Source organism: Pipistrellus kuhlii, unplaced genomic scaffold, assembly GCF_014108245.1.
Source record: "Pipistrellus kuhlii isolate mPipKuh1 unplaced genomic scaffold, mPipKuh1.p scaffold_m20_p_174, whole genome shotgun sequence".
NCBI lineage: Eukaryota > Metazoa > Chordata > Mammalia > Chiroptera > Vespertilionidae > Pipistrellus > Pipistrellus kuhlii.
The window spans coordinates 65,143-92,969 of record NW_023425487.1 but is presented as its reverse complement, the minus strand read 5'-3'; the positions used below and the strand labels follow the sequence as shown (position 1 = coordinate 92,969).

The following is a 27,827-nucleotide window of genomic DNA, read 5'->3' as shown; positions in this document are numbered from 1 at the left end:
CACAGGCACTGCCCGGTGGCCCGGTCACAGGGGGCCCCCCCGCAGGAGCAGGACCCTGAGCAGTTCACGCCGAACGTCCCTGCCGGGCAGTCTGCGGGGGGAAAGGCCTCAGCGACCCCCACGCGATCCGCCGTCTCCCCTCGGCCCGCCCTCAGCCCCGCCCTGGCCCAGTGGGGCCCCGGGTGGCCCAGGAGGGCAGGGGACAGGGACCTGGAGCAGTGAGGGGGTGCCGCCAGAGGGCCCACTGCAGGGCGGGGGCGGGGCTGCCGGGGGGTAGACAGGGGGTCCAGGAGCAGGGGGCAGGCTGGCTCTGCCCTCCCTCCAGCCCCTGGGTCCCCGGACCCCAAGCCCGGCTCTCAGAGTCCCTCCCACCGGGGAGGAGAGGGTGCTGGGCGCAGGCCTCAGGGAAGAGAGTGGGCGCCTTGATCAACACCCACCCCGTGAGGACTCTGCCGAGCCCTGTGCACCCCACACCCCACACCCCCAGAACCAGACCACTGAGCACAAGGCCCCACGGGGGCTGACAGCAGGCGAGCGGAGCTGGGACACGGAGGGGAGATGGCGGGTGGGGGGGGGGGGGGCGCCCAGGCCTGGGGCCTTCCAGGGCCTGATGGGGCTCTGGGACAGAGGACACCCCCCAGGGAGCCTCGTCACAAGGACCAGCCTCTGGGGACCCCCTCACATCCCACCGCGGGCACAGGCACGGCTGGTGAGCCCGCACATGCATGCACACACACACGCACACACACACACACACACACAGGTGCCGCGGGGCGGCCCACGGAGCAGTGACGTGGCCCCGCGGCCCGGGACCTCCCCCCGCTAATTGGGGGCAGACGCGCGTTTGGCTCCGGATACTTTCCAGACCAGCAGCCGCGGGAGGCCGTGGTGTCTGCTGCTCATCCTGGGGCAGGAAGACGGGAGAGAGGAAGACCCCGCGGGGAGGCTGGGGGTGGGCCCCCCGGGCCCCGCAGACAGCGCCGGAGCGGGCGGGGCCGGAGTGGAGGCATGGTTGCGGGGTGCGAGCTGCATGTGTGCGTGTGCGTGTGCATGTGCGTGTGCCCGTGTGTGCGTGGGGTGGGTGGAGAGGAGTCACAGGACACGAGTGGCTGTCTGTGTGGTGCTTCCGAGACAGGGTGGGGCTGGGGAGGGGTCCTGGGGCTCCCCCATGCCCTGCTCCCAAGGGGACCCGGAGCCCTGGGCGGGGTCACCACGGCGTCCGGGGACCCCCCCAGGGGAGGGACCGGCCTGGGTGCAGAGGGAACGCTGGACCCCGGCTCCTCCTCATTCCCCGGAGAGACGGAAGCTGGGGGCAACTCTGACTGAGGGGCAGGCCGGCAGGGGGGAGCTCAGGCCAGCTGCCCCTGCCACGGCCACACCGCCCACACCCAGACCCCAGATCCTGACCCCCCATGTCCGCGGGCACTGGGCATGGACATGGAGTGCCCTGGGCCCAGGGAGGGCACTGCCTGCCAGTGACCGTCACCATCGGCCCAGCAGCCCCGACACTCACACTGCGGCCCCGCCATCACCTACGGTGGCCGGCAAGGGTCCAGGCCTCCCGCCTCGCCCGCCGCCCTGTGCCCACTGACAGGGCCCAGGCCTCCGTCTCAGTGCCCACAGGAGGGCGTCCATCCTGCCCGTGCCCATGCCCACACCCATGCCCACACCACGCCCCCGCCGCCCGCCCAGGCTCAGCTCCGGGACCCACCCGGGAGCAGCTGCCTGTCTGGGCCACCGGGGAGGAGTCCTGCACCCCAACCTCAGCTCAGACCCATTCAGTTACCGGGGGGAGGGGAGGCAGGGGGACGGAGAGAGAGGGAAGGGGTGGACAGGCACAGCATCGCCCTCTCTGGGCGGGGTCCTGGGCAGCCCCAGCCCCTTCCCCAGCCGCGGCCCAGGCCCTGCCCAGCAGCTTCCACCTTCGCAGGCGCCCCGGGGGGGTGGCCGCTTGGTGCCGGCCAGGTGTGCCCAACCCCCCGCCCCCCCAGACCCCGGTGCCAGGGCCCAGCTCACCTTGGTCACAGCGCTGCCCCCGGAGGCCGGCCGGACACTGCCGCCCGCACGCACCGCTGACAGGGTCACAGGCCGAGCCAGGGGGGCAGGCGCACACCTGCTGGCACCCTGGCCCGAAGAAGCCGGGTTCGCACGCTGAGGGGTGGAGGAGAGGGGGCTGTGGGGTTCAGCGGCCACAGGAGCACCCCACCCCTACCCCCAACCCCCACCCCCACCCTCCAGGCACCCCACACCCACCCCCAGGAGCACCCTACCCCCAGGAGCACCCCACCCCCCACCCCCACCCCCAGGAGCACCCTACCCCCAGGAGCACCCCACCCCCACCCCCGCCTCCAGGAGCACCCCAGCCCCAGGAGCACCCCGCCCCCCACCCCCGCCTCCAGGAGCACCCGCCCCAGGAGCACCCCGCCCCCCACCCCCACCCCCAGGAGCACCCCCGCCTCCAGGAGCACCCGCCCCGGGCCGGCCCCGCACCGAGCTGGCACCGCTCTCCGCGGAAGCCGGGCTTGCAGGAGCAGCTGCCGTCCCTCCGGTCGCAGGCCCGCGTGTTCGGCTGCTCGCACCGGCACTGCTCCGAGCAGCCGGGCCCAAAGGCCCCCGGCGGGCAGGCTGCACACAGACACACGGGCCTCTGCCCCCATCCCGGCCCCGGGCCCGCCCAGAGCCGCAGGCTTCTCCCCAGCACAGCGACCAGGTCTCAGGGAAGTTCGGGGTTTGCCAGCGTCACCCCACTTCCCAGGGGAAGCTCTGGGGTCCTGTGCCCTCCCCGCTGAACAGCCCTGTCACAGAGCGCTCCCCAGAGCTGCCGGGACCGAGCCGCCATCCCCCCGCCTCCCGCAGCCCCCGCTGCCCCCCCCCCGGGGTCTGCAGCCCCCCGGGGCCCGGACTCTGTGCCCCAGGGAACCCCAGAGCCAGGAGGAGCTGCACCCAGGAGCTGCTGAGGGAGGCCTGCACCCCCGCCTGAGCTGCGGGCCCACCAATGACGACACCCTAACGACCTGGGTGACCTCACACCCCAGGGGGCTCCTGAGCTCCCGGGGCCTCCTCTGCGGGTGGGAAGGCGCCACAGCCCCCCTCGGACTCTCGCGGCGGGACAGGGACTCACCCCGCAGCCCCCCCTCGGACCCGGGCCGGGACAGGACTCACCCAGGTGGCAGAAGCGGCCGTACAGCCCTGGGTCGCAGAGGCAGGCCCCGTAGAGCCGGTGGCAGGGGCCGCGGTTGGGGCAGTGGCACTTCCTCCGGCAGTGCTTGCCGTAGAAGCCCCGCGGGCAGCCTGCGGAGCGGGGCTGTGAGCGCCCCCTCGAGGGTCCCCACGTCCCAGGAGGCGCCCGAGGGAGGGCCCAGCGCCCACACCAGGGCAGTCAGAGGGCTGCGGGCCCCAGCACCCGGAGGACCCTGCACCCCGGCAGGGCGGACCCGGGCTGAGTGAGGCACCAGAGGGGCGGCAGCACAGGAGCCAGGGCGTGGCCGCCGCCCTGGCTGGCCTGTCCCTCCTGGGTCTGCGGCCGGGACGGCGCTGGGGCCAGAGGTAAGCAGCTGCTCCCACACCGGTGGCCACACTAAGCCTCATCCTGGTCTCCCCAGCAGCCCGGGACAGGGGGCGGGGGAGAGGCAGGGGGCGAGGCCTGAGAAGGCCACGGGGGCCGGGCCCTGCACGCTGCCAGGGACGGCCACCTGGGCACCAGCCCCGCGCTGAGGAGGAAGTCTTCTGGCAGGAGGCGCTGAGAGGACGCGACCGGCCTGGGGGGATCCCCGCGGACGCTCCGTCCCCCCCGAACGCCCTCGGAGCGGCCCCGGGCGGCCCCGGGGGGTGATGCCGCCAGGCCCACCGCCCTCACTCTGCCGCATGCCCCAGGCACGGAGCTCCTTCCCCAGGGACCTTCCCAAGCCCTCCTCTCCGGCTCCTCCGGCTCCTCCGCGGCTGTGGCCCGGCCCGGTTCTTAGCCACAGGGAAGCCAGCTGCCCTCAGCGGCGGCCTCTGTGCCATGCCCTCTCCCCAGGAGGAAGGCGACGGGAGAGCCGGGCGGGGCCGAGAGGTGCCTCCCCACCCCCCCGGCCCCCAGCGCCCGCGGGCGCACGCACCGTCCTCGCAGTGGGCGCCGCCGACGCCGGGCGGGCAGCGGCAGGCCCCGGTCGCGGGGTGGCAGGTCCCGCCGTTCCGGCAGCCGCAGGTGGAGCTGCAGTTCTTCCCGAAGGTGTCGGCAGGGCAGGCTGCGGGGCGGGCGCGGTCAGGCCACCGCGGGCCCAGGGCCCCCAGGGACACCGCGGCCCTGAGGGGCGTCCTGACGCCCACACGCCGGGCAGCGGCCCCCGGCCGGGGGCCACGTGCCGTCCCTCGGAAGCCGGCATCCACGGACAAGGCAGGACCCCCCCAGGCTTCCTTGTCCTGGGGCCCCGCCCACCGTGGGGGCGGTGGTCAGTAGGCAGGGAGCTAACGAGTGCGTGGATGCGAGAGGCGGCAGCGTGGAGCCGGCCCAGGAAGGAGCACACCGGACGGGCTGCCAGCCCGGCCCGCCCCTCCGCTGCCCCCCACCCCCCCACGCCGTGGCCCCCCGCGCGGCCTCACTCTCATTGCAGACGAGCCCGGTCCAGCCCGCGGGGCAGTCGCAGCCGTCCAGGCCCGGCAGGCAGGCCCCTCCGTTCCCGCAGTCCGCGCAGGTCAGGCTGCAGTCGGGGCCGAAGGCGCCATCCAGGCAGACTGCGGCAGAGGGCGCGGGCACGGCCTCAGACCACCGTGCCAGGGCCCGGGGCTCGGAGGGGCCCAGGGCCGCACATGGAAGCCCCGGGGCGAGGTGGGAGGGGGAGGCGGAGGGGGAGGGGGAGGGGAGACGGAGGAGGGGGGAGGGGGAGGGGGGAGAGAAGAGGGGAGGGGGAGAGGGGAGAAGACACAGGCCTGCGGGGGGCCCTCCGCGGGAACTGGGGGCCCGTCTGGTCCAGGCTCAGAGCAACAACACGCTGTGCCAGCCCCAGAGGTGGCCGCACCTGAGCCGCGGTCTCAGGCCGTGACCAGGGTCCCTCCCTCACACCCGGGTCAGAGCGGCCTCGGGGCCCTGCCGCCTCCGGAGACGGCCCGAAGCCGGCGCCGCTCACCAAACTTCTCCTCCAGGGACAGCGCGCCCCGGGCCTCCGCCTCCTCGGCCCCCCTCGTCGTCCTCCTGGAAGAGGGGGGGCAGCCCGTCCCCCAGCACCACGTGGGGCAGCGGCCGCGCGAACGGCAGCCGGCCGGCCGGGTCCCCCTCCGGCGTCTCCAGGGCTGTGGACACAGAGGCCTGAGCCGCCACCCCGTCCTGGGGCCGCTCCCGGGACCAGAGCAGCTCCTGCCGAGCCGCCCGGCCCACAGCACTGCCCCGCTCCCCTCCCGCTGCTCTCCTGACCCTCCTTCTCGGGACACAGGAGGCTCCCCCTGAGGGCCGGACCCCCGCCGGCCCGGACCCTCCCGGACGCAGGAATGCTGGCTCTGTGCCCTCCCCACGGCCTCACGGGGACCCACGGGAGCAGCCTCGGCGGTCCTCCTCCAGCCGGAAGCCGGGCGCGCAGGAGCACTGGAAGGAGCCGGCCAGGTTGGTGCAGTGGTGCTCGCAGCCGCCGAGGCCGGACGCACACTCGTCCACGTCTGTGGGCACACCGCACCGGCCGCTGGCCTCGGAGGCCCCCGCCCACCCTGCCGGCTGGCCCGAGCCCGAGGCACAGCATCTCCCCCCCCCCCCTTCCCAGGCTCAGAGATGGCGGATGCCCCGCTCACCCTCACCCCTGCTCACCCGCACGCCCTCGTGCCCGCCCCGCCCTGGCGCCCGCCCCGCCCTCGCCCCCCCTCCGCCCCCCGCCCACCCTCACCCCCCGCTCACCCCTCACCCCCCGCTCACCCTCACGCCCCCTCGCCCCCGCCCACCCTCAGCCCCCCTCGCCCCCCCGCCCCCGCCCCCCTCGCCCCCGCTCACCCTCACCCCCGCTCACCCTCACGCCCCCTCGCCCCCGCCCACCCTCACCCCCGCTCGCCCTCGCCCCCCTCGCCCTCGCCCTCGCCCCCCTCGCCCCCCTCGCCCCCCTCGCCCCCTCGCCCCCCTCGCCCCCTCGCCCTCGCCCCCCTCGCCCCCCTCGCCCCCCTCGCCCTCGCCCCCCTCGCCCCCCTCGCCCCCTCGCCCTCGCCCCCCTCGCCCCCGCCCACCCTCACCCCCGCTCACCCTCACCCCCGCTCACCCTCACGCCCCCTCGCCCCCGCCCACCCTCACCCCCGCTCGCCCTCGCCCCCCTCGCCCTCGCCCTCGCCCCCCCTCGCCCCCCTCGCCCCCCTCGCCCTCGCCCCCCTCGCCCCCCTCGCCCCCCCGCCCTCGCCCCCCCTCGCCCCCCTCGCCCCCCTCGCCCTCGCCCCCCTCGCCCTCGCCCCCCTCGCCCCCTCGCCCTCGCCCCCCTCGCCCTCGCCCCCCTCGCCCTCGCCCCCCTCGCCCCCCTCGCCCCTCCCCCCTCGCCCTCGCCCTCGCCCTCGCCCCCCTCGCCCTCGCCCCCCTCGCTCTCGCCCCCCTCGCCCCCCTAAGCCCCCTCAACCCCCTCGCCGCCCTCGCCCCCCTCGCCCTCGCCCCCCTCGCCCCCTCCCCCCCCTCGCCCTCGCCCTCGCACCCCTCGCCCTCGCACCCCTCGCCCCCCTCGCCCTCGCCCCCCTCGCCCTCGCCCCCCTCGCCCTCGCCCCCCTCGCCCTCCCCCCCTCGCCCTCGCCCTCGCACCCCTCGCCCTCGCACCCCTCGCCCCCCTCGCCCTCGCCCCCCTCGCCCTCGCCGCCCTCGCCCTCGCCCCCCTCGCCCCCCCCCTTGCCCTCGCCCCCCTCGCCCTCGCCCCCCTCGCCCCCCTCGCCCTCGCCCCTCGCCCCCCTCGCCCTCACCCCCCTCGCCCCCCTCCCCCTCGCCCTCGCCCCCCTCGCCCTCGCCCCCCTCGCCCCCCTCCCCCTCCCCCTCGCCCCCCTCGCCCTCGCCCCCCTCGCCCTCCCCCCCTCGCCCTCGCCCTCGCCCCCCTCGCCCTCGCACCCCTCGCCCTCGCCCTCGCCCCCCTCTCCCTCGCCCTCGCCCCCCTCGCCCTCGCCCCCCTCTCCCTCGCCCTCGCCCTCGCCCCCCTCGCCCCCCTCGCCCTCGCCCTCGCCCCCCTCGCCCTCGCCCTCGCCCTCGCACCCGCTCACCCTCACACCCGCAGCCGTCGGGGCTGAGCCGGTAGCCGGCGTCGCAGCTGCACTCGTAGCCGCCGGGGCTGTTGGTGCAGACCTGCTGGCAGCACGGCGCGTCCGCACAGTCGTCCACGTCTGCGGGCACACGGGAGCCCGCTGGCACCCCCATGGGCACCCTCCCCCATCCGTGCGTGCACACCCCAGGACAGACGTCATGGCCGCAGGGCCACCCGCTGCTGTGGGCCGGGCTGGGGCCTGGGGACCCTCACCCCGCAGTGACCAGGTCCACTGGGTCTGGAGGAGCCCACCGGACGCTGCCCCCTCCCCCCAACCTGGGCGGAGGAGCGGTGGGTGTGACCTGGGGAAGGGGGGGGGCGGGGGCGGTGAGGACGGAGGGGCGGGGTGTCAGGGGGCAGCCTCGGAGGAGGGGTGGGTGTGACGGGGGGACAGGGGGGGGGACGGGGGAGGGTGTCAGGGGGCGGCCTCGGAGGAGCGGTGGGTGTGATGGGGGACAGGGGGGGGCGGTGAGGACGGAGGGGCGGGGTGGCAGGGGGCGGCCTCAGAGGAGGGGTGGGTGTGACGGGGGACGGTTGGGGGGGGGTGAGGACGGGGGGCGGGGTGTCAGGGGGCGGCCTCGGAGGAGCGGTGGGTGTGACGGGGGGACGGGGGGACGGGGGGACGGGGGTGGGGTGAGGACGGGGGGGGGGGGGACGGGGCCTCAGGGGGCAGCCTCGGAGGAGGGGTGGGTATGACGGGGGATGGGGGCAGTGAGTACGGGGGGCGGGGTGTCAGGGGGCGGCCTCAGAGGAGGGGTGGGTGTGACGGGGGGACGGGGGGGGGGGGGTGTGAGGACGGGGGAGGGTGTCAGGGGGCGGCCTCGGAGGAGGGGTGGGTATGACGGGGGGACGGGGGGGGAAGTTGAGGACAGGGGGCGGGTGTCAGGGGGCGGCCTTGGAGGAGCGGTGGGTGTGACAGGGGGATGGGGAGGGTGAGGACGGGGGGGGGGGGGGGGGCCGGGGTGTCAGGGGGCAGCCTCGGAGGAGCGGTGGGTGTGACAGGGGGACGGGGAGGGTGAGGACGGGGGAGGGTGTCAGGGGGCGGCCTCGGAGGAGCGGTGGGTGTGACGGGGGGGACGGGGGGGGGGCGGGACGGGGGAGGGTGTCAGGGGGCGGCCTCGGAGGAGCGGTGGGTGTGACAGGGGGATAAGGGGGGTGAGGACGGGGGAGGGTGTCAGGGGGCGGCCTCGGAGGAGCGGTGGGTGTGACGGGGGACGGGGGGGGGGGGGTTGAGGACAGGGGGCGGGGTGTCAGGGGGCGGCCTTGGAGGAGCGGTGGGTGTGACGGGGGGACGGGGTGTCAGGGTTTGGGGCGCGGCCTTGGAGGGGGTCGCACCGATGCAGGTCTTGCCGTCCTCGTGCAGCTCGAAGCCGAGGGGGCAGGTGCACAGGGGGCCGGCGCTGCTGTGGCTGCAGCCGTGGGAGCAGCCGCCGTTGCCGGCCTCGCAGCTGTTCACGATCTCCATCTCGATCCCTGCGGACCCCCGGGGCGGGACAGCGCCTGAGCGACCCCCCTGCCGGTCAGCCCGACCCAGCCAGCCCCAGGCCTCTGCTGGAGGCAGGCGGCAGGCAGCGGGCAGGCTGGGCTCTGGCACTGCCGCCTCCTGATTAGCCTGCCCTCCCCGACCCACCCCTGTCCTTCCAGGGCCCATATCCACCCCCGTCCTCCTAGGACCCACTCCCACCCCCACCCCCACGCCCAGCACTGTCCCTGACGGGGGAGCTTGGACAAAGCTACTGCTGCCGCCGCCTCCCACCCGGTGCCCACACACACCCCCACACCCCGTCACTCACGGTAGCACTGCCGAGCGTCCGCCCCCAACTCGTAGCCTGCATGGCACACGCACTTAAAGGACCCTCGCGTGTTGAGACAGCCGTGGGCGCACTGGGCCAGCCCCGTGGCACACTCGTCCACGTCTGGGTGGGAGGAGACGGGGAGGGCTCTGGTGCTGGCCCCGGAGAGACATGCAGGGGCGGCGCCTTGGTGTGGCAGACCCCTACGGGCAGGGCTCAGGCCCCTGTGCCAGGAGGGCCCCATGCCCGCTCCTGAACTTCACTCTGGCTCCAGGCCCGGCTGGCCCTCTGAGCACCCACTTTTATCACCAGCTCCCCGGGCAGGGGCACGGCGGACCCTCTGCCTCCCGGAGTCCCCCCCTCCACCGCCGGCTCTGCCAGTGCCACCCCAGGCCAGCCCTGCGCCCACAGCCAGGGCAGCGGATGCAGCCGGGCAGGCCCCGGGGGGCCCTCCTCAGCGGCCCTCGGCGGGGCTGGCCCTGGGAGGGCGCCTCACCTTCGCAGGCCTTGCGGTCGGCTGCCAGCCGGTAGCCGGCGTGGCACTCGCAGTGGGCGAGGCCCCGGAGCGCCTGGCACGTGTGCATGCAGCCGCCGTTCCGGTCGGCACACGGGTTCCTGCCTGCGGCCGCGGCCAGAGGGACAGAGCAGAGGGGAGAGACTCGGTGGGAGCGGGCACCCCAGGGCGCGGGCTCCCGCCAGGACCGCCCTCCCTGCCGGTCCCTCCCTCCGGGCGGCACTCACGGGCGCAGCGCTTGCCGTCCTCCTGCAGCTGGAAGTCGGGCCGGCACCGGCAGCGGTGCTGCGCGGCCGTGAGCTGCACGCAGTCGTGCTGGCAGCCGCCGTTGCCCACGGCGCAGGAGTGGATGGCTGGGGGCGGAGAGCCGCGTCAGCCGGACGGGGAGCCGGAGGGGCCCGGGAGGAGGGGCCCGGCCCCAGGGCCACTCTGAGCCCCTCCCCCCACCTCCATCCCAGAGGTGGGGGCTCCCGGGCACCCTGCTCCGGCCCCCACGCAGGGCTGCGGGCACAGGCTGTCCCCGGGGTGCTCTGACCCACCGGCTGCAGGACAGGCCTCTGAGGGGAAGCCAGGGGCCCCCAGCACCCGCTGGCAGCAGGGTGTCCGGGGTTCAGAGGCAGAGCAGGCCAGCAGGGGTGGTGGAGGCCCCGACATTCCACCATCTTGGTCCTTGGGGCAGGGAGGCAGGCGTGGGGTGGCCGTGGGCAGCCGCCGTGGCCCACAGGCCTGGCCCCTGGTTCCTGACGGACCAGGGCACCTCCTGCCCTCCTCGGACCAGGCCCCACACAAAACCTGAGCTCACACAGCCCCCACCCCTCCAGCGGCTGTGGGCACGGCACTGGGGAGGACCCCAGTCCCAGCCCTGGGACAGCCTTGGTCCAGGCCTCCGTGAGGAGCCTACAGGGAGAGGCTGGGCGGGGCCAGGGGACTGAGGGGTGCTGGGTACTGGGGGGCCGGGCCGGGCCGGGCCGGGCCGGGGGGAGGTGCTGAGCGAGGCTGGTGCCCAGGGTGGCACAGGCCTCTGGCAGCTCCGTGGAGCCTCCGGTGTGGCCTTGTGGAGGGGAAGGCGTTGGCCCAGAACCCCAGAGCAAAACCACAGGCATGCGGGGCCTGTGTCCCGGCGGCGGGGCCCGGAGCAGACTTGGGGCTGCGGGGCCAGGGCTTCGCCCGAGACGCCCCTGCGAGTCTGGGAGCCAGGAGCACGGCCTGGCACGGCGGGGGCAGAGCCCCGAGGCCGGGAGCGTGCAGTGCGGCTGCAACGGAGCGCGCTCAGCGGGGCCCCAGCCACGCCGCCTGCCAGCAGCCAGCAAGGTCCCTCCCACCACCAGCCACACCCACACTCAGACCTGCCACTGGGGGTCCCTAGGACCAAGCCAGCCCAGTGCAGAGGAGGGCGAGTGGGGGGGGGGGCGGCAAAAACAGCTCTGTCCCCCGATCCTAGCTGGCCTGCCCCGACTCTGCCCCGACTCCCAGGACCCGCCTGACCCCCCCGCGACAGCTCCGCGCAGGCGCCCCCTCCTGAGGTTTCCGAGCATGGCCTGAGCTGCCCGCGCTGGCTCTGCCCGCCCAACGCCAGAATGCCTAATGGGAACCATGGCGCTTCACTGGCAGCGGACGGCTCACAGACGGGCTGGGAGCCCGAGGGGGTGGGGCGGGCAGAGCTGGGGGAGGCCCTCCAGACCGCAGAGCACCCCAAACGGGCCCAGAGCAGTTGGCACTGAGCCCACCAGGGCCCTCAGGGGAGGAATCGCAGGAGGTGGGCACAGGTGAAGGGGGTCCAGGTCCCTGTACCCTCACACCCCCTGAGCCCACCGAGCCCCCCCTGCTGCACCCGCTCTTAACGCTCCAGGGCTGCGCCAGGAGGCAGCCCAGCCCAGCGCCACGGGCACAGCCTGAGCCAGGCCCCGGGGGCTGAGCGGGCACATTGCCTTTCCTAACCAGAGCTGCTGCTGCGGTGGCTCAGCTGTCCAGCGCCAACATGTGACCCAGGGGGTCACGGCTCGGTTCCCGGCCAGGGCGCAGGCCTGGGCAGCAGGCTTGATCCCGGTATGGGCGTGTCACATGGTTCGCTCTCACCATGGATGTTTCCGTCTCTCCCTCTCCCCCTCTCTCTGAAATCAATAGACATGTTTAAAAAAAAACAAAAAACACTCAGGCCTGAAGCAAAGCTGAGAGCTCATCAGAAGAGGGGAGGGGCCCCGGCCAGTGTGGCTCTGTCGGTTGAGCGCTGTTCCAGGCACTGAAAGGTCACTGGTTTGATTCCTGGTCGGGCACACACCCTGGTTGCGGGTTCAGTCCTGGTCAGGATACATACAGGATGCAACTGATCCATGTATCTCTCTCCCTCTCTCTCTCCCTCTCTCTCTCCCTCTCTCTCTCCCTCTCTCTCTTCCCCTCTCCCTCCCTTCCCCTCTAAAATATATATATATATATGAAAAGAAAAAACAAAGATGGAAGGCCAGGGGGCTCCATCACCCCTAATAGGACGGATGCATATGCCCCCCTAAAACCCACTCCCCAATGGGACTGTATTGGGAGGTAGGCCTTTCATGGAGGCAACTGAGGTGAAATGGGGTCATAAGGGCAGGGCCCTGACCCCATAGGACTTGGGTCCTCATAAAAAGACACACGAGCTCTCTCCGTGTGTCCCCTTCTCTGCCGTCTGAGGACATGGCCAGAGGGGCAGCCGGGAAGCAGGCGGGCTCTCTACCAGGACTGACCCGGGCCTGGAACTTCCAGCCTCCGGAGCGATGAGAGGTTAGCGTCTACTGCTTAGACCCCACAGTCTGTGGTGTTTGTTACGGCCGCCTGCGCTGACTGATACACCCTCACCCCGGGCGTGCACATCCCAGGAGGGGGGCTTCAGCCAGGGGGCTGCAGGTTCTACTAGAGCTGGGCTACAGCCCTGCCCTCTGCCAGCAGGGGCCGCCCTACTCAGAGCCTCTGGTGTGAGGCCTGGCGATCCATCCACAAGGGAACAGACCTCGCCCGAGCAGAAAACCGGGCGTCTAGAAAGCACGTGTCCTACCAGGTGGGGCCCACTCTGCCTCTGCCAGCGGCTCTCCCAGCGTGGGGTGCGTGCAGGTGGCAGCCCCCGAATCTGGGCACGGATTCAGGCTGGAGCCCAGGGGCAGGCGCACCAGAGTGCCGTGGAGGAAGGGGCAGGTGGGGGCTGTGACTGGCTCCGCTGGCAAAGGCCCTGGCCCCCAGGCCTGGCACAAGACCAGCCCGAGCTGGCCAGCAGGAAGCTGGGTGAGGCGGGCTGGCTGGGGGAGAGCCTGCCAGCGCTGGCTGCGCCCTGCGGCAGCCTCCACCAGCTGGCTGTCTCGGGACCTGGCTTCCTGGGGTTCGGTAATTACTGCCCTGGGCCTGGCTGGACTTCCGGACCCCAGGCCTCATCCCACGTGTGGTCACATGTGTGGTCATATGTGTGGTCGGCGGCCATCCGCCTGCTGGGAGCAGGGCCCAGATGGCAGGACCAGGAGGGTGGCTGCAGCTGGGCCCGAGGAGAGACTCACCTGGGCTCTGCCCGCCCCGAACCGCCCCCGCCCCCGCCAGCTCAGGGTCCCTCCCTGTTCAGCCCCATGCGTCCTGCCCGTGCCCCCAGCGGACAGGGCCCCGGCACTACCCAGGACACAATTCCCTGACAGGCGTGTGCACAGCCCCTGGAGCCACGTCCCAGGGCCACGCTCAGGGCGGCACCGGCCCCATGCCACACCGCACGCCTGCCAGCAGGTCCCTGCTGCCCCATCCACACTCAGAGGCCCCAAAGGGCACCTCCCTGTGCAGGCTGCTGGCCTGTCCCCCCCAGTGTCTCCTGGAGGCCCCATCAGCGAGGCGGGGAGACGAGGGGGTGGGAGGTGTGTCTCAGACCAGGCCCCTCATGGGGGAGCCAAGCCGGGAGGGGCGGGGGGGGGGTGTCCACCGGGCCCAGCCCCCACGGGCCCCTCCTCCAAGCAGAACCTGCCTGTGGGGCGTGGGATGGACATCGGGGAGACCCGGGCCAGACAAAGAGTGCGTGGCCCGGCTCCGGAGCCCTCCCGCCCGCCCGCCCGCCCGCCGCGGGCAGAGCTGGGCTGCCCCTGGCTGTGTCTGCGCGCCACACACCACAGCATTCCTGCATCTGGTTCCACTTTCCGCCCAGGCAGACTCACGGGCAGCGGCCGCACTCCCAGCGGCAGCCCGGACATGTGAGTGCGCTGGGGGCCCCCCCGGGGCTGGCCGGCTGCCTACCATACGGCAGCCAGGCGGGCAGGGAGCGGCCCGGAGCCCCCTGGCCCTCACGGCCTCCGGGGTGGAAAGAGGGGGCACCTCACGCCCTGCCCCCTCGGGGCCTCACAGACAGTAGCCGGCAGGGAGGGCTCGGCCCTGTGCCCCCGGCACCTGTGTCCAGAGCCAGCGGGAGGGGGAGGGGGAGGGGGAAGGGGAGAGCAGAGGAGGGCCCTGATAGCTCAACACCAGCCTCCTGGCCTCCAGCCCCTCACCCTCCACCTCAGCGGGTGCCTGGTGCTCCCTCCCCTTCACCCCTTCTCTCCCTAGTGCTCCCTCCCCTACACCCCTTCTCCCTGAACTGGCAGGGGCCACCGTCTGGGGCCAGCCACCTCCACCGGGCCCATTCCCCACAGGGCTGTTCCCCATGGCCGGAGCCCCCCGAGGCACGGGGTCAGGGTCCCACTGCACAGTACCTCCGCCCACGACAGCGCACCCCCGGGCACTTGGGGCCCTGGAAGCCCAGCCCGCAGAGCGTACGTGGCCTCCCTGCCCCCCACCCCCACCCCCAGTTCCGGCTTCCCGACCAGCCTCCCACGGCCTTCCTGGGGCAGCACGGCCAGCCTTGGTCCCCACTGACGGCCATGGTGGCTTCAGCGTGGCTGCGACCGGTCAGAGGCCCCAGGTCATGCTGGGCCTGGGGACCTCTCTTCTCGCCTGCCTGAGCCTCGGCTCTCCTGGGAGTGGGGGCCCTCGGCCCCCCAAGCCGCTGGACGGGGCCCCATAACGGCCCTGACCCTGAGCCGGGCCCCATCTGCCTCTCAGCCCAGGAGCGGGACCTGGCCTGGACCTGGGCGCACCCAGCATGGGGGGGACCGGCGCGGCCAGATTGGGGGGAGGGCGCGGGGCCCGGGGGGGCCAGGCTGGGAGGAGGCGCGGGGCCCGGGGCGCTTACCCAGGCAGGTCCTGCCGTCCACGTGGAGCCGGAAGCCGGGCTTGCACTCGCACAGGTAGGAGCCGGGCGTGTTCACACACCGGTGGTGGCAGCCGCCGTTGTGCAGCTGGCACTCATCCACATCTGGGCACAAGGGTGAGGGTGAACAGCCAGCACCCGCCCGGCTGCCCCCTCTCTGCGCTGGCCCGGGCAGGCTCACCCCTCACTGAGGACACCCCAGGCCCAGGCCCCGAGCCCCTCACCGGCCTGGCCAGGCAGAGAGGAGAGAGGGGGGCCTGACCCCCACGCCTGGCCGGGGGCGCAGGACCCCGACCTGCAGGGTCAGCGGGAACACGAGAGCAGAGGTTGGGCCCAGGCAGGGGCTGAAGAGGGAGCGGCAGGTGGAGAGGCCCTCCCGGGACTGGGGGCCCGGGCTGCCCCTCACGAGGGCCCCCCTCTCTGCGGGAATGCAGAGGTGTGGGGGCGCGGCGGCCCTCGCCTCTCGCCGCCCCCAAGCCGGCTCCTGCCCCGGGGCCTCAGGGCAGCCGGACAGAGGACGGAGGTGGCACAGGCGGCACCGCTCCAGGTGTGGGGCTGAGCCAGGAGGGACCACCGGCCCCCGGACCCAGCGGGCGGGAGGAACAGGCTTCTGCTCGGAGGACAGGGAGCAGCGGAGCCTGGAGCACGGCAGCTGCCCCTCAGGCCGGAGCAGTCTGGGAGGGCTGCCAGGAGGCGCCGTCCAGGGGACATCCGTCGATGCGTCTGCCAGCCGAGCACCCACCAGCAGGCACCCCGCCCGGGACACGAGGCCCTGACCGCCGGCCGGCCTCGCCGGGGAGGCCCGGGGGCCGTGTGGCTCCATCAGAGGAAGAGGGGTTTGGGGCAAGTCCTCGCTGCGGGGAAACTCGGGGGCAGACAACACGCTCCCAGAGCGAGGTTCCCCAATTCTGCCCGATGACCCACTGAGTCGGTGCCCACGCCCTCCACGCCACCCGGGGCACGCCACCCCTCCCCCCCCCCCTGACCCTCTCCCCATCCCCCCTCAGCCACCGAAGCAGACCTGGGGCGGGGGCGGAGGTGACACGGGGGAAGGGTCCCCCTGCCGTCCCGGAGCCCCCCCCCCAGGCTATGCTTCCCAACACATGGACCTGCCACCGGCCCACACGCTAAGAACACGCCTGGCACTCCAGAACCGACAGACAGGCAGAACCCAGGTCTCTGCCGGGGCTCAGGCCCTCTGCTCCGGGCACAGCCAGGTCCACTCTGGGGAGGCCCGGCCCCTCCCAGGCCTCAGAGGGAGGGCAGGTGCGGCCCAGCCTCTCCGCCAGGTGGCAGGGCACCCAGGGGGCCGGGCGTCCTCGGACGAAGCCGGGGGGACGCGCAGGAAGGAGCTCAGAGGCAGAAGTGAGCGGCCCCCAGAGAGCCCGGAAGAGGCTCGGGGCGCAGAGGGAGGGGGTGCGGTGGGAGGTCTCAGGCCTAGGGCTCCGAGGGGAAGTCTTCTGGGGCAGCGGGCAGAGGGGTGACCCAGGCTGCGGGGCAGGGCGGCGGGCAGCACCGGGTGTGGGAGAGCTTTGGGGGAAGGGGTGCCTTGTGTGCTGTCTGGGGGTGGCAGGCAGGTGGAGCCGGGACAGGACACCGATGTGCCCAATGTGCCCCCTGAGGCAGTGCTGGGGAAGCAGGCGGTGGGGATGCTGGCGGCCTCATTTCCCCCCCTGTCCCCCCCCAGGCTCCCTCCAGCCGCTCGGCCAAGGAGAGGCCGGCCCAGGTGGCAGGGCACCCGTCCCAGAGCAGACAGCCCTGAGGCCCGCACACACCTGGCCGGGGCCGGGCCTGCCTGGGCCACGTCGACGGGCAGCTGCACCGGCGTCCAGGGCACAGGGGCCCCTCAGGCCGACCCAGCAGCCCCACGGCCGCAAGGACAGTGACAGGCAGTCTGGCCAGAAGAGGGGGGACAGGCTCAGGCCTGCGCCCTGAGAGCCAGCCTCCCTCTGGTCACACCTGCCGCCCGCAGGGCCGGCTCCCCTGCGCCTGCTGCAGGGAGGGAACATGTGCACCCCCGCCGCCTCTAGCCCAACCCCACTCCGGCCCTGCCTGCCCAAAGCGGCACTGCCCGCAGCCGGAGACCTGCCTCGCCCTCCAGCCCCGGCCCCGCGGCCACGCCGGGCCCTGAAGCCTCGGCGTGCCCGGGGGAGCCCCTGGCCGCCGGCGGCAGGCCAGTCCACGGGCAGCTGTAGGGACCAACGGACTCAGCGCTGCGGGAACGGCCGCGGTCCTGGCCGCCCTCACTGACAGCCGTGACAGACTCTGGCAGCCCCGGACATGCCACACACACTGGAGCGGTGACATCACTCCGGCAGGCTGGTCCCCGGGGAGCCCTCGGCCCCGTGTGCCTGCAGAGCTGGGGTAGGAGAGCCGGGGCCTCGGGGAGCCCATCCTGAGGTCGTGGGGGGCCTGTAGGGTCTCTACCAGCCGCCCCCCATCACCAGCTCCCGCCCAGGAGCCCACGGCCAAGGTCGAACCGGCGGCCCCGGCAGAGACCACAAACCAAGCCCGTGCCGGAGCCCCGGGCCTCAGGGACAGAGCCCGTCAGTGCCAGCAAGTCCTGCTCCCCCAGCTCACCACAGGCCTCACCCCGAGAGTGACGCACCTTCCCCTCACAAACTCCCCCGGCCCAGCCCGCCCCCCCTGCAGGCTGCAGGCTCCCGGCACCCGGGCCACCCTGGGTGTGACAGCGTGACAGAGGGGCGGAGTGACAGCTCTGGCCTCGTCCACACCTCCAGGAGACAGAGCCGCCGCCCTCCCCGCCCCCGTGTCCCCCAGGAGAGCTCGCAGCGGGGGGGGGGGGGGGGGGGTCTGTGCCCTCTGGCATGGAGGCAGGGACTGGCCCGGGGACAGAGGAGCAGGGCATGTCTCCAAGGCAGCCACGTGCACTGCGCAGAGCGGCCCTGGGACCTGGAGGGCCCGCTGCCCTGGGAGGGGGGGGGGGGGAGTGTCAGGTGAGGGCTCACTAGGAGCCCACCCCACCCACCCCCACCCCTGGCGCCCAGCTCCCAGGAGCTCCCTGCAGGGAGGCTGGCTGCTGGGGACCAGACCTGAGCTTCGGGGAGAGGGCAGGGTGCCCCCACTTCCCCTGGGCTGCTGTCCTCTCAGCGGACCCTGCAGCTCACTGGATTGGGGGAAGGGGGTCAGGAAGGGGCAGCATCTGCCACCTCCTCAGGGGACCTCGCTCCGAGGACCCTGGACGGGAGATCCCGCTCCCCGCCCGGGCCTCTCTGCTGAGCCTGCGTCTGGATGAACCCCAAAGCTGCTGGCGGGGCCCCTCGCAAAGGCGGGGGATGTCCTCCCTCTAGCGGGGCGGCCACCCCACGGTCAGCAGCAGGCCCAGGAGGGCAGGAATGTCCGAGGACTGGGCACGAGCTGCCCGGCCCGCCCCCTGCCCTGGGGCTGTCAGCACCCCCAAACTTCAAAAAGAGCAACAGAGCACTCCACCGCCCACCCCCCGCCACCTCCTGCCCCATCCCACCGCCCCGCGCAGACCCTGGCACCCACCTGGTCTCCGGTCCCCCGCGCCCAGGGGCTGGCCGGCCTGGCCCGGGTGGCACGGGTAGCAGCCCCTCCAGAAGTAGCGGTAGTGCGTGCCCGCCACGCGCGCCAGGCCCCCCAGAACCCCGAGGCACCAGAGCGCGGCCAGAGACACCCCCATGGCGGCTCCCCGCTCCGCTCCCGTCCCGCTCCCCGCTCCCCGCTCCCGGCAGCCAGCCGCGCCTCCGGCTCCACTGCCGCCACCAGGAGCCGCTCCGCCCAGCCTCCCCGCCCCTCGCCTTTTAAGTTCTCAGCTTTCCCTCCACCCCACCCCCACCCACCCCGCCCCACTCCCCACCCTCCAGCCCCCCACAGGTAAAGGCCAAATCCCAGGCACTGAGGGGCCGCCCGGCTCCGCCCCGCCCCGCCCCCGCCCCCACCGCAGCGGGTCCCCCAGGCGGCCGCCCCAACATTCCTCTGCAGAGTCCCGCACAGGCACCCAGGGCCGGCAGACACTCAGACACGTGTGCACGCAGGCCCACGCGTGCAAGCATGCACGCGAGACACAGAACCCTGCCGAGGGGCGCAGACAGACACAGACGCACGTTCCCGCGCCAACAAGGGGAGAGGCGGGAGTAGAGGCCGCCCCTGCAGAGCCCGGCTCCCCCAGGGGCCACGGGCTCTGTTCCGACAGGTTGGGGGCGGGGCTGGGAGCAGCAGGCCCTTCGGGGCCACACCCACCCAAGCGGAAATCCTGGGGTGAAGATGCCTGTACCCCCAAGCCAGGGCCCCACCCACAGGCTCAGGGCTGTGCCCGAGGGAGCTTGGCAGAGTCTGGCCACACCCTCCCAGACCAAGGAAGGCCTGCCTGGCAGGGACCAGCCCTCGCCCCACCCCTCACCCCTGGGAAAGCCCCTGACACGCCTCTAATCCCAGACCCCTGGTCCCCATGTACCCAAGGGCACCGGCCTAGGCCCACACTCTGTCCAAAATGACCCTCCCCTGGGTCACCAGAGCCACAGCCGCTGGGCATCCCGGATGGCCCTGGTCTCAGCCCCAAACCCTGTGCAGCCTGGGGGGAAGGGGGACCGCTGGTGCCCCCCCCGCCCCCCCCCCCAGGCCTGCTGCCTTAGAAGCTGCTGGACACAGGCCCGCTGGCCGCACTCTGCCACCACCCCTGGTATCGACCTGGACTCCAGCTCCCATCCAGCCGGAGCAGGGTCCCTCCCTCCCAGGCCTTCCGGGGCGCAGGAGGGCCGCTCAGGGCCCGTGTCCTCAGTGCCGGGCAGACAAGCAGGCCCAGTCTGGGGGCACACACATGTCCCAGGGCCCCGCGGAGCCTCAGTTTCCTCATCTGTACGGCGGGGGGGGGGGGGGCGTTAGATCAGCGGGGGTCGGGTCCTGACGCCTTGGGACACAGGTGACGGAAAAGAGAATGGGACCAGGTGTGCCCCTGCCTCGTGCCCAGGGGGCCCCGGGAGGAGGAGCTCGGCCAATAGGAAAGCAGTACAGGCTCAGGGGCGGCGCCTGCTGCGCAGCCAGACTTGCCAAGTGCCCGACAAGTCTGGGCACAGGAAGCGCCATCCTTCCTGTCCTGGAAGGAAGTCCTCGAGAGCCCGAGAGCCCTCGGGCATCCCACCCGGGCCAGGGGCTCAGCGAGGGCCCTCCAGCGGGTCCCGGGGGACAGAACGCAGCAGGCAGCACCCCTTCGCCCAGGAATGCCCACCCGGGTCTCCCTGTGACACCTGGAATCTCCCTCTGGCACCCGGGGTCTCCCCGTGGCACCCGGGGTCTCCCCGTGGCACCCGGGGTCTCCCCCTGGCACCCGGGGTCTCCCCGTGGCACCCGGGGTCTCCCCCTGGCACCCGGGGTCTCCCCGTGGCACCCGGGGTCTCCCCCTGGCACCGGGGGTCTCCCCCTGGCACCCGGGGTCTCCCTGTGGCACCCGGGGGTGCCCAGGGGGTGTGAGTGGAGGGGCAGGAAACCTGCAGGAGGGGGTGCTGTGAAGAAACTGTGTGCGGCTGCCCACGGTCCTTGGGTCCGAATCACCCCTGGATTGCCCCCCAGAACCCGCTGAGGGGCCCTTGCTGAGTCCGAGCGGGACCTGGGCAGAGGGTTTCTGGAAAGTCTGGTCCGATGTTGGCTCCTCCGGCTTCTGGGGGCCTGGCCCTGGGGAGCCCCGGCTTCCACAGCCCCCGAGCGCCAGCTCAGAGGCCACCTCCCCACAAAGCACCCCGCCAGGAGCCCCCAGACCAGCCGCCGCCGCCCCTGTGCCCCCACACCCGGCCCGTCTTTCTACACTTCCCCACACACACCCGCGCCCGCCACTCAGCAGCCACCTGGGTGCCCGCTCTGCGCTGGGCAGGTTCTGGGGGCAGTGGTCTCCTCGCCCAGTGCAGGGTTAACATGCAGGGGGAGGCTCTGGCACACAGGCAGGGCGTGAGGGAACGGTACGGAACGTCCGCAGCTGGCAGGTACGGAACGCCAGGGGAGCCCAGACGGTGCCCACCCCCGCGGCCCCCCTCGCTGCGGCCGCGCACCCCGGTTTGGGAAATGCCTTCCCGATGGGGAACATGGAATGTCTGTGTCAGCACCGGCCCAGGCTCCCTCCTCCGGCCGGACCACGCCTCCCGCCAGGGCCCAGCTGGGCGAGGCCCATGCCCCCCGCCCCATGCCATGCCTCCCTGAGCGCGGGCGCAGCCCCCGGCAGGGAGCTCAGGGGCAGAACGCCATGTCCCGGGCCACAGGGGCCAGGAACCGGGACTCGGGGCCACCCCGTGGCCTCTGTCCCCGGTGCTCACCGGCACGTCCCCTGTGACAGTGCGGCCCAGGACCCTCTCCGCTCGCCGAAGCCGAGGGTCACGTGCCGGGCCTGGGGCAGGCTGGTGGGCCTTGAAGGCCGAGAGAGCAGAGTGGTGCCTCCGGGGAGCCTCGGGGGCAGGCTGTACGCAGGACAGACCGCCCGGAGTGCGGGGCCACGAAGGAGCCGGACGGAGGCTCAGCTTGTCACCTCCCAGCCCAGAGTCCTCACCATGGGTGCCGGTGCCACGTGCCCGCCTGGCCGTGTCCCCCCGACACAGAGCCAGCCCGGAGCAGGGGTCCACCTGGGTGCGGGTCCCACCGGCCCACCTGTCTCCACGGAGACCACGCAGGTGGCTCCAGGGGCCCCAGCCCGTCCCAGGGCCCCCGCCCCGCACTCAGTTCTGGACCGAGCGCCAGCCAGACCTCCCGCCGCTCCCTCAGCTCCTGGTAAAGCCATTACCGCTCGGCCCCACCGAGCAGAGGCAGGAAATCAAAACCAGGTCGTTCCTGACAGCCCAGCTGCCGCCGCCGCCCTTGGCTGGGCCGGGCGGAAACGGGGAGCCCCCTGACGCACACGGCCCCGGGGGCCTGGCGGGGGGGCAGCCGGCATCCCCACGCTCCTCCCCGGGGGCATCGGGCCCAGCCCCATGCGGACACCCACGCCCTGGTGTCTGCCGGGGCGCTGAGAGCCAGACCCGGAGCCTGGAGGCCTCCGAACACGCGTGCACGTGTGTGAGCGCATGACGAGCCCCCGCCGGGCTCTGCTGCCCGGACTCTCGTAGCCACACAGACAGCGAGGCCACCCAGCTGGGAGCGCCTGGGCCCAGGACGCTGACGCGGTCCCCGCCATGGACACGCCACCCACCAGACACATCACAACATGTCCCCCCACAGACACAGTCCCCGCCATGGACACACCAACCACCACAACATGGCCCCCATGGGCACGGCTCCTGCCACGGACACGGCTGTGAAGACCTGGCTCTCACCGGAGCGCCAGGCAGCAGGGCCTCAGGGGCACCGGGCCCGGGCTCACACATCAGGAGGGAGGGTGAAGGCTCGGGGCGGGAGCTGATGGCCTCAGGAAAGAGAAGGGAAGGGAGCAGAGACCTGCTCGGCAGAGGACGAGGCCGGGGCGCCCAATGCAGAGGCAGGACAGGCCACGGAGGGCTGAGTGCCACGGGGACTTCTGCCCACGCAGGCACCCAACGGTCAGGAGGAACGAGCCATGGGCCCCAGGCACAGCCAGACCTGCTCCCAGCCATCCCCGGCCTGCTGGGCCCATCACCCTCCTGCCCTCTCCCCACTGGGGCCGAGCCTGACTGCAGGACACGGTCACAGGGGCAGCACTTACGCCCCCTCCACGGAGCCCACGCCTGCAGCGGGCTGAGAGGGTCATCGTCCGCCTGCAGGCCCCCAGGCCGCCTCTCACCGCCTGAGCGGGGGGACACTGCCGTCCCCGTGAAAGTCACCAACTGAGGCCCGATGCCCCAGCTGGAACACAACAGCACTGCCCCTCGAACCCCGTGGGTTCTCTTACGACAGGCCTCTCCTGTCCTAGCCCACAGCCAAGACAGCTCTCCCTCTGCGTTCTGCCCACCCCCACCCCACCCCTCTCCCCACCCTCCCCACCCTCCCCGACCCTCCCCACCCCACTGCCATCCTGAGACCTCGGGGAGCAGAGTCTGGGGTTGGCTGAGCTGGGTGCGGTCAGGAGTCCACACCAGCGTAGCTGGGAGCAGGGAAGGGGGAGAGGGTGGGGTGCAGGCCCAGCCAGACCCACTTCTCAGGGTGCCTGGAGAGGAGCCGGGCCCAGGGGTGTGGCAGGAAAGGGGGGAGGGACAGAGAAGACGCAGCCAGGAGACACAGACGTCAGGGGCCGGGCTCCGGGATGGGAGCGGCCCTGTGCCTCTGTCCTCAGCGCCGTCCACACCTTCGCCCGAAGCTCTGGTTTAGGCGCCTGCCTGAAGGCTGCCCGTCTGGGGGGCCCCTCGGGGGGCCTGCCCAGCGCCTGGGCTGGGGCCCCTGATCTCTCTGTGCGGGGGAGAGGGGGTTGGCTCACTGCGCTGTCACTGTTCCCGCCTTGGCCTCCACCAGGAAGGCACCTGCCAGCATCCGGTCACCAGGGCCCGGACTCGGCCGAGCCAGGGAAGGAGGCTCCCCGCTCCCCTCTCAGCGACTCCAACGGGGGGCAGGGGGGGGGGGTGGCGGGAATGAAGGGCGCCCTGACACAGACGCCTCATCCGTCTGCCCCCATCCTGCCTGAGGACTGGGGGGGGGGGGGCAGCCAGCAGAGGGCCTGGCCCGGGGGTACAAGGCGGGGGCTTTTCCCCAAAGGCCAGCCACGGGGAGCCTCAGCCGGAGGAGGCGGCGCCACCGAGGGCCCCAGCCCCCCCGCCCCCCTCGCAGCCCCGGCCAGCCCCGGGCAGCACAGCTGGCCCCGGTCAGCCAGGCCTCCCCACCGGTCAGGCTTATCGCTCCCACATTCCTGCTGCCCCAGGGGACCCTGGTCCAGCCAGGCGGCGTGTGAGGAGCCTGACAGCCCCGGGCCCCTTTCCCAGACCGAGACGCGCCTGGACCCGTGTCGTCGGCATGCCCCCCTCCCCCGCAGGCGGCGGCCGGGCGCTGAGCCGCACCTGAACCGGGAGGGCGGCGCCGGCCAGGGCAGCAGACCCGCCCGCCGGGAGCAGGTGTCACACGGACGGAGAGCTCTGCCCTGGACCCCGCTTCCCCCGGCCCACCTCTGAGTCTCAGGAGAAAACCTGCCGGAGGCCGGGGCGCCTGGCCCCACAGCCACGGCCCCCACAGCCACGCCCACGGGAGCAGCACTGGCCCCACAGCCACGGCCCCCACAGCCACGCCCACGGGAGCAGCACTGGCCCCACAGCCACGCCCACGGGAGCAGCACTGGCCACACAGCCACGCCCACGGGAGCAGCACTGGCCCCCAGCCACGCCCTTGGGAGCAGCACTGGCCCCACAGCCACGTCCCCCACAGCCACGCCCACGGGAGCAGCACTGGCCCCCCAGCCACGCCCACGGGAGCAGCACTGGCCCCACAGCCATGCCCACGGGAGCAGCAGCCTTGCCTGGGACACGCCACTCCCAGGCAGCACTGCCGCTCTGGTGAGCAAGTGCACGGCTCCTGCTCCAGGAGGGTCTCCCAGAACACCTCACACAGGTGCACACACATGCTCTCACACACACTCACACATACACACACGCTCTCACATACTCACACATACACATATGCTCACACATACAAACGCGCTCACACATACACACGCTCACACGCACATGCACACGTGCGTGCATGCACATACACAGTCCACAGCCTGGCCACACTCCGGAGTGAGGGCCAGGGCGCCCTCTGGCCCGGCCCCTGCACCAGCCCTGCGGGCTCTGCGCTCACCCGCCCGTGTGCCCGTGTGGCCGGGTGGCCAGCGGAGCGGCTTCCCCATGACACCCTGGTTCCCCGTCGGCTCTGCTCGCACGTGGCCAGTGGCCGCCCCCGCGCCCCCCGTTTCAGGGAGGCCGGCTTGCAGGGGGACAGACAACCACAGCACCTGCGTTGTCAGAGCCCAGCCCGGAGGAGGGGCTGAGCCGCGGGCTGTCCTGTCCGTGGAGTGGGCGCCGTGGGCCCGGGCGCCGTGGGCCGTGGGCACCCGGGTCTGGGTGAGGGGCATCGGACACTCCCAGGGAGCCAGCCCCGGGCCTGGCCTGGCCTCGGACCCTGGTCCATTCCCGACCTTAGAGGACACTGCTGGCAGCCGGGGGCTGGCAGCCGGGGCCCCTCCTTACACGGGGTCTAGGGAGGGGTTCTCCTCCCCCACACACACCCGCCCACTCCCCTGCCCTCAGCGAGCCCTGCAGGCAGGGTACAGGCCTGAGGGCTCTGCCACCCCAACGGGCGCAGCTCACAGAGGGATCACAGTGAGGCCATCGCTCGGCGGGTAATGCTCTCCCAGCCCTGCCCCCTCCCCTCACCCAGCCCTGCTCCTGCCCCCACCCCTCACCCAGCCCTGCTCCTGCCCCCTCCCCTCACCCAGCCCTGCTCCTGCCCCCTCCCCTCACCCAGCCCTGCTCCTGCCCCCTCCCCTCACCCAGCCCTGCTCCTGCCCCCTCCCCTCACCCAGCCCTGCTCCTGCCCCCTCCCCTCACCCAGCCCTGCTCCTGCCCCCTCCCCTCACCCAGCCCTGCTCCTGCCCCCTCCCCTCACCCAGCCCTGCTCCTGCCCCCCTTCCCTCACCCAGCCCTGCCTCCTGCCCCCTCCCCTCACCCAGCCCTGGCTCCTGCCCCCCTTCACCCAGCCCTGCTCCTGCGCCCCCTCACCCAGCCCTGCTCCTGCACCCTCCCCTCACCCAGCTCTGGCTCCTGCACCCTCCCCTCACCCAGCCCTGCTCCTGCGCCCCCTCCCCTCACCCAGCCCTGCTCCTGTCCCCCCTCCCCTCACCCAGCCCTGCTCCTGTCCCCCTTCCCCTCACCCAGCCCCGCTCCTGCACCCCCAGAAGCACAGGCTCCCAGGTCCTGGGTGAACAAGGGGTCAGAGGCCTCCCTGTGCAGCCCCACACCCGCCTAGACCCGCCCAGCAGGCCGTCCCCTGCCCCGACCTCCGGCAGACTGGACAGACGGCGCCCAGCTGGCCCCCGGCTGGCCAGTGCTCATGGCGGGAAGGGAGCGCTGGGAGGGGCGGCAGCCACTGTCTGACCCTGAGCGGAAGCAGATGCCCGATCCGCCGCCCGAGCCCACGGCCAGGCAGGGCCAGGCAGGCGAAGGGGTGAGCAGATATCCCACCTCAGCCCCCCACTCTCTCCTCCTTTCTCCCCTCTCCCCTCAAGAACTTCCTGTCTGTTCTCGGTTGTGCTGACAGCCTACCAGCCATGGCACGGCTGGGCACGGAGCTGGATACGGGGCTGGGCATCACCCAGGACCCCTCGGAGGAGCCTAAGGGTAAGCTGTGGCCGTGGGGCAGGGCGTGGCCGGGCGGGCCCGCCTCAGCCGCCCCAGAGGAGGGCGCCGGCCCTCGTGGCCCCCGTGGCCGACGGCACATTCATCCACGTCTGCGGAGGAGCCGTGAGCGCGCGGGATCTCCCAGCCACGGCCACGCCAGGGCCTCGGACCCCTCGCCATTGACCCCCCTGGCCCAGAGGAGGCAGGCAAGCCCCACCCTCCAGGCAGGCCCCCGAGGGGGACACCCACCTGTAAACTGGCACCTGCCAGTCCCTCCGGCACCCGGACGAGCGGCCACTCCACCGCACGCACGTGCCATGTGACGGGCACAGGAGGGGCCGTGCTGACCAGGCACCGCCACGGGCGCAGCCACGGGAGGGCACTGTCCTGGCCACTCCGGAGCAGCCCTGCCTGGCGCCCCGGGCCCACGCCCAGGCCCTGAGGCTTCGCGGTGGCCGGACAGGCTGTCCTCCGCAGGAGGGACCCCGGGAGACCCAGGCAGTCAGGGGGCAGGGGCGGCCGGGGCCCACGGGAACGGCTGAGGCGGAATCCCCTCGGGACCGCTGGAATGCTAACTTCAGCCCGGCAGCCACGGCCAACAGCGGGGTTTTCTGGGAATTCCTAGCGAGTCACAAGGCCAGCGGAGGCAGCCCGTCCAGGGTCAGCGCCCAGGGCTTCCTGCGCGGCCAGACTGGGGGCAGCACAGAGGCCAGGCCCGGGGCGAGGCACCCAGAAGCTGTCTGCCGTTCCAGCCGCTCAGGGAGCAGCCAGGGGGGCAGGCCGCCAGGGGGCGGGCCCCGGCCCACGGGACCTCCCAGCTGCCTGGCGTGGAGGCTGCCACACGGCTCAGCGCCTCCCCCTGGGCCCCGGGCCCCGGGCACCAGGCAGAGATGGTCACACGCCGGCTGGGCTGGGCCCGGGGTCCGTCTGCCACTGTTGGTCCGTGCCATCCTCCCTGGGCACCAGCCCACCCGTCTGAGCAAACACCCACTGCAGCCTCCGGAGAGGGGCGGGTGGTGGGAGCACCAGCCCTGAGCCCCCTCCCCAGGCCGCCTGTCCTGCGCCCCCCGCGGGGCGATGTAAGTAGAGGCGGGGGAGGGGCACACCGGGCTCGGCCGGGTCCCACCTGCCCGTGGGGGCGGGGAAGGCTCACTGGGGAACGGGGGCTGGACACGCAGGAAGGTCGCCAAGGTCACCTGTGGGCAGGGGGTGCCAGGCCTTGCTCACCCGGCCGTGGGGAGGGTGACCCCCTCCCGCATGCCCCCCAGGCTGTGGGCCACCTGCCAGGAGCCCGGGTGTCAAGGCCCTGCCTGTGCCGGGCCGACGTGGCTCCCTGGGTGAGCATCAACCTATGAACCGTTCAGTTCCGGACGGGGCACATGGCCGGTTGCGGGCTGGATCCCAGTGTGGGGCGTGCAAGAGGCAGCCGATCGACGATTCTCGCTCATCACTGATGTTTCTCTCTCCCTTCCTCTCTGAAGTCGATAAAAAGAAATAACAACAACAACAACAATAATAATAATAAGTAAGCAAAGGCCCTGCCTGTGAGGAGCCGAGGCCACTGCAGCCGGGGTCGCTCAGGCAGGCGGGCGCCCACATGGCACCCACGGGTGACAGAGGGCTCCCTGGGGCTGTGCGGGCTCCGCAGGCAGTCGAGGTCCTGAGCGGCCGGGACAGGGCGTCTGTCCGCGTTGGGGCTGCATGCGGCTCCGAGCTGCCAGGGGCTCCCCCAGGGGTCTCCCCGGAGAGGCGCCTTCCGGAACCCCCTCCCCGCTGTGCTGGGCTGCAGGCCAGCAGGCCCAGTCCGGGAAGAGGGTTCCGGAAGGCGGCGCCGAGGTGGGGAGCCCCTTCCCAGGACAGAAGGGGGGGCTGTCTATCTCC

The 27,827-nt window shown here is 73.1% G+C and overlaps 1 protein-coding gene across 1 annotated transcript in view; it reads right to left on the bottom strand.

Moving 5' to 3' along the window:
* Positions 1 to 5: 5 nt before the first annotated feature.
* MEGF6 (multiple EGF like domains 6) overlaps positions 6 to 27,827 on the bottom strand; it is a gene marked incomplete at its 3' end in the record, with an annotated part of 54,964 nt that continues 27,142 nt past the window's right edge. The window contains 15 exon segments of the mRNA XM_036441590.2: positions 6 to 91; positions 2,017 to 2,151; positions 2,491 to 2,625; positions 3,163 to 3,291; positions 4,101 to 4,229; positions 4,585 to 4,716; positions 5,109 to 5,155; positions 5,157 to 5,271; positions 5,509 to 5,631; positions 7,183 to 7,302; positions 8,559 to 8,696; positions 9,017 to 9,139; positions 9,513 to 9,635; positions 9,758 to 9,883; positions 14,695 to 14,817. Of these exon segments, the coding sequence (XP_036297483.1) occupies positions 6 to 91; positions 2,017 to 2,151; positions 2,491 to 2,625; positions 3,163 to 3,291; positions 4,101 to 4,229; positions 4,585 to 4,716; positions 5,109 to 5,155; positions 5,157 to 5,271; positions 5,509 to 5,631; positions 7,183 to 7,302; positions 8,559 to 8,696; positions 9,017 to 9,139; positions 9,513 to 9,635; positions 9,758 to 9,883; positions 14,695 to 14,817 (1,784 nt within the window).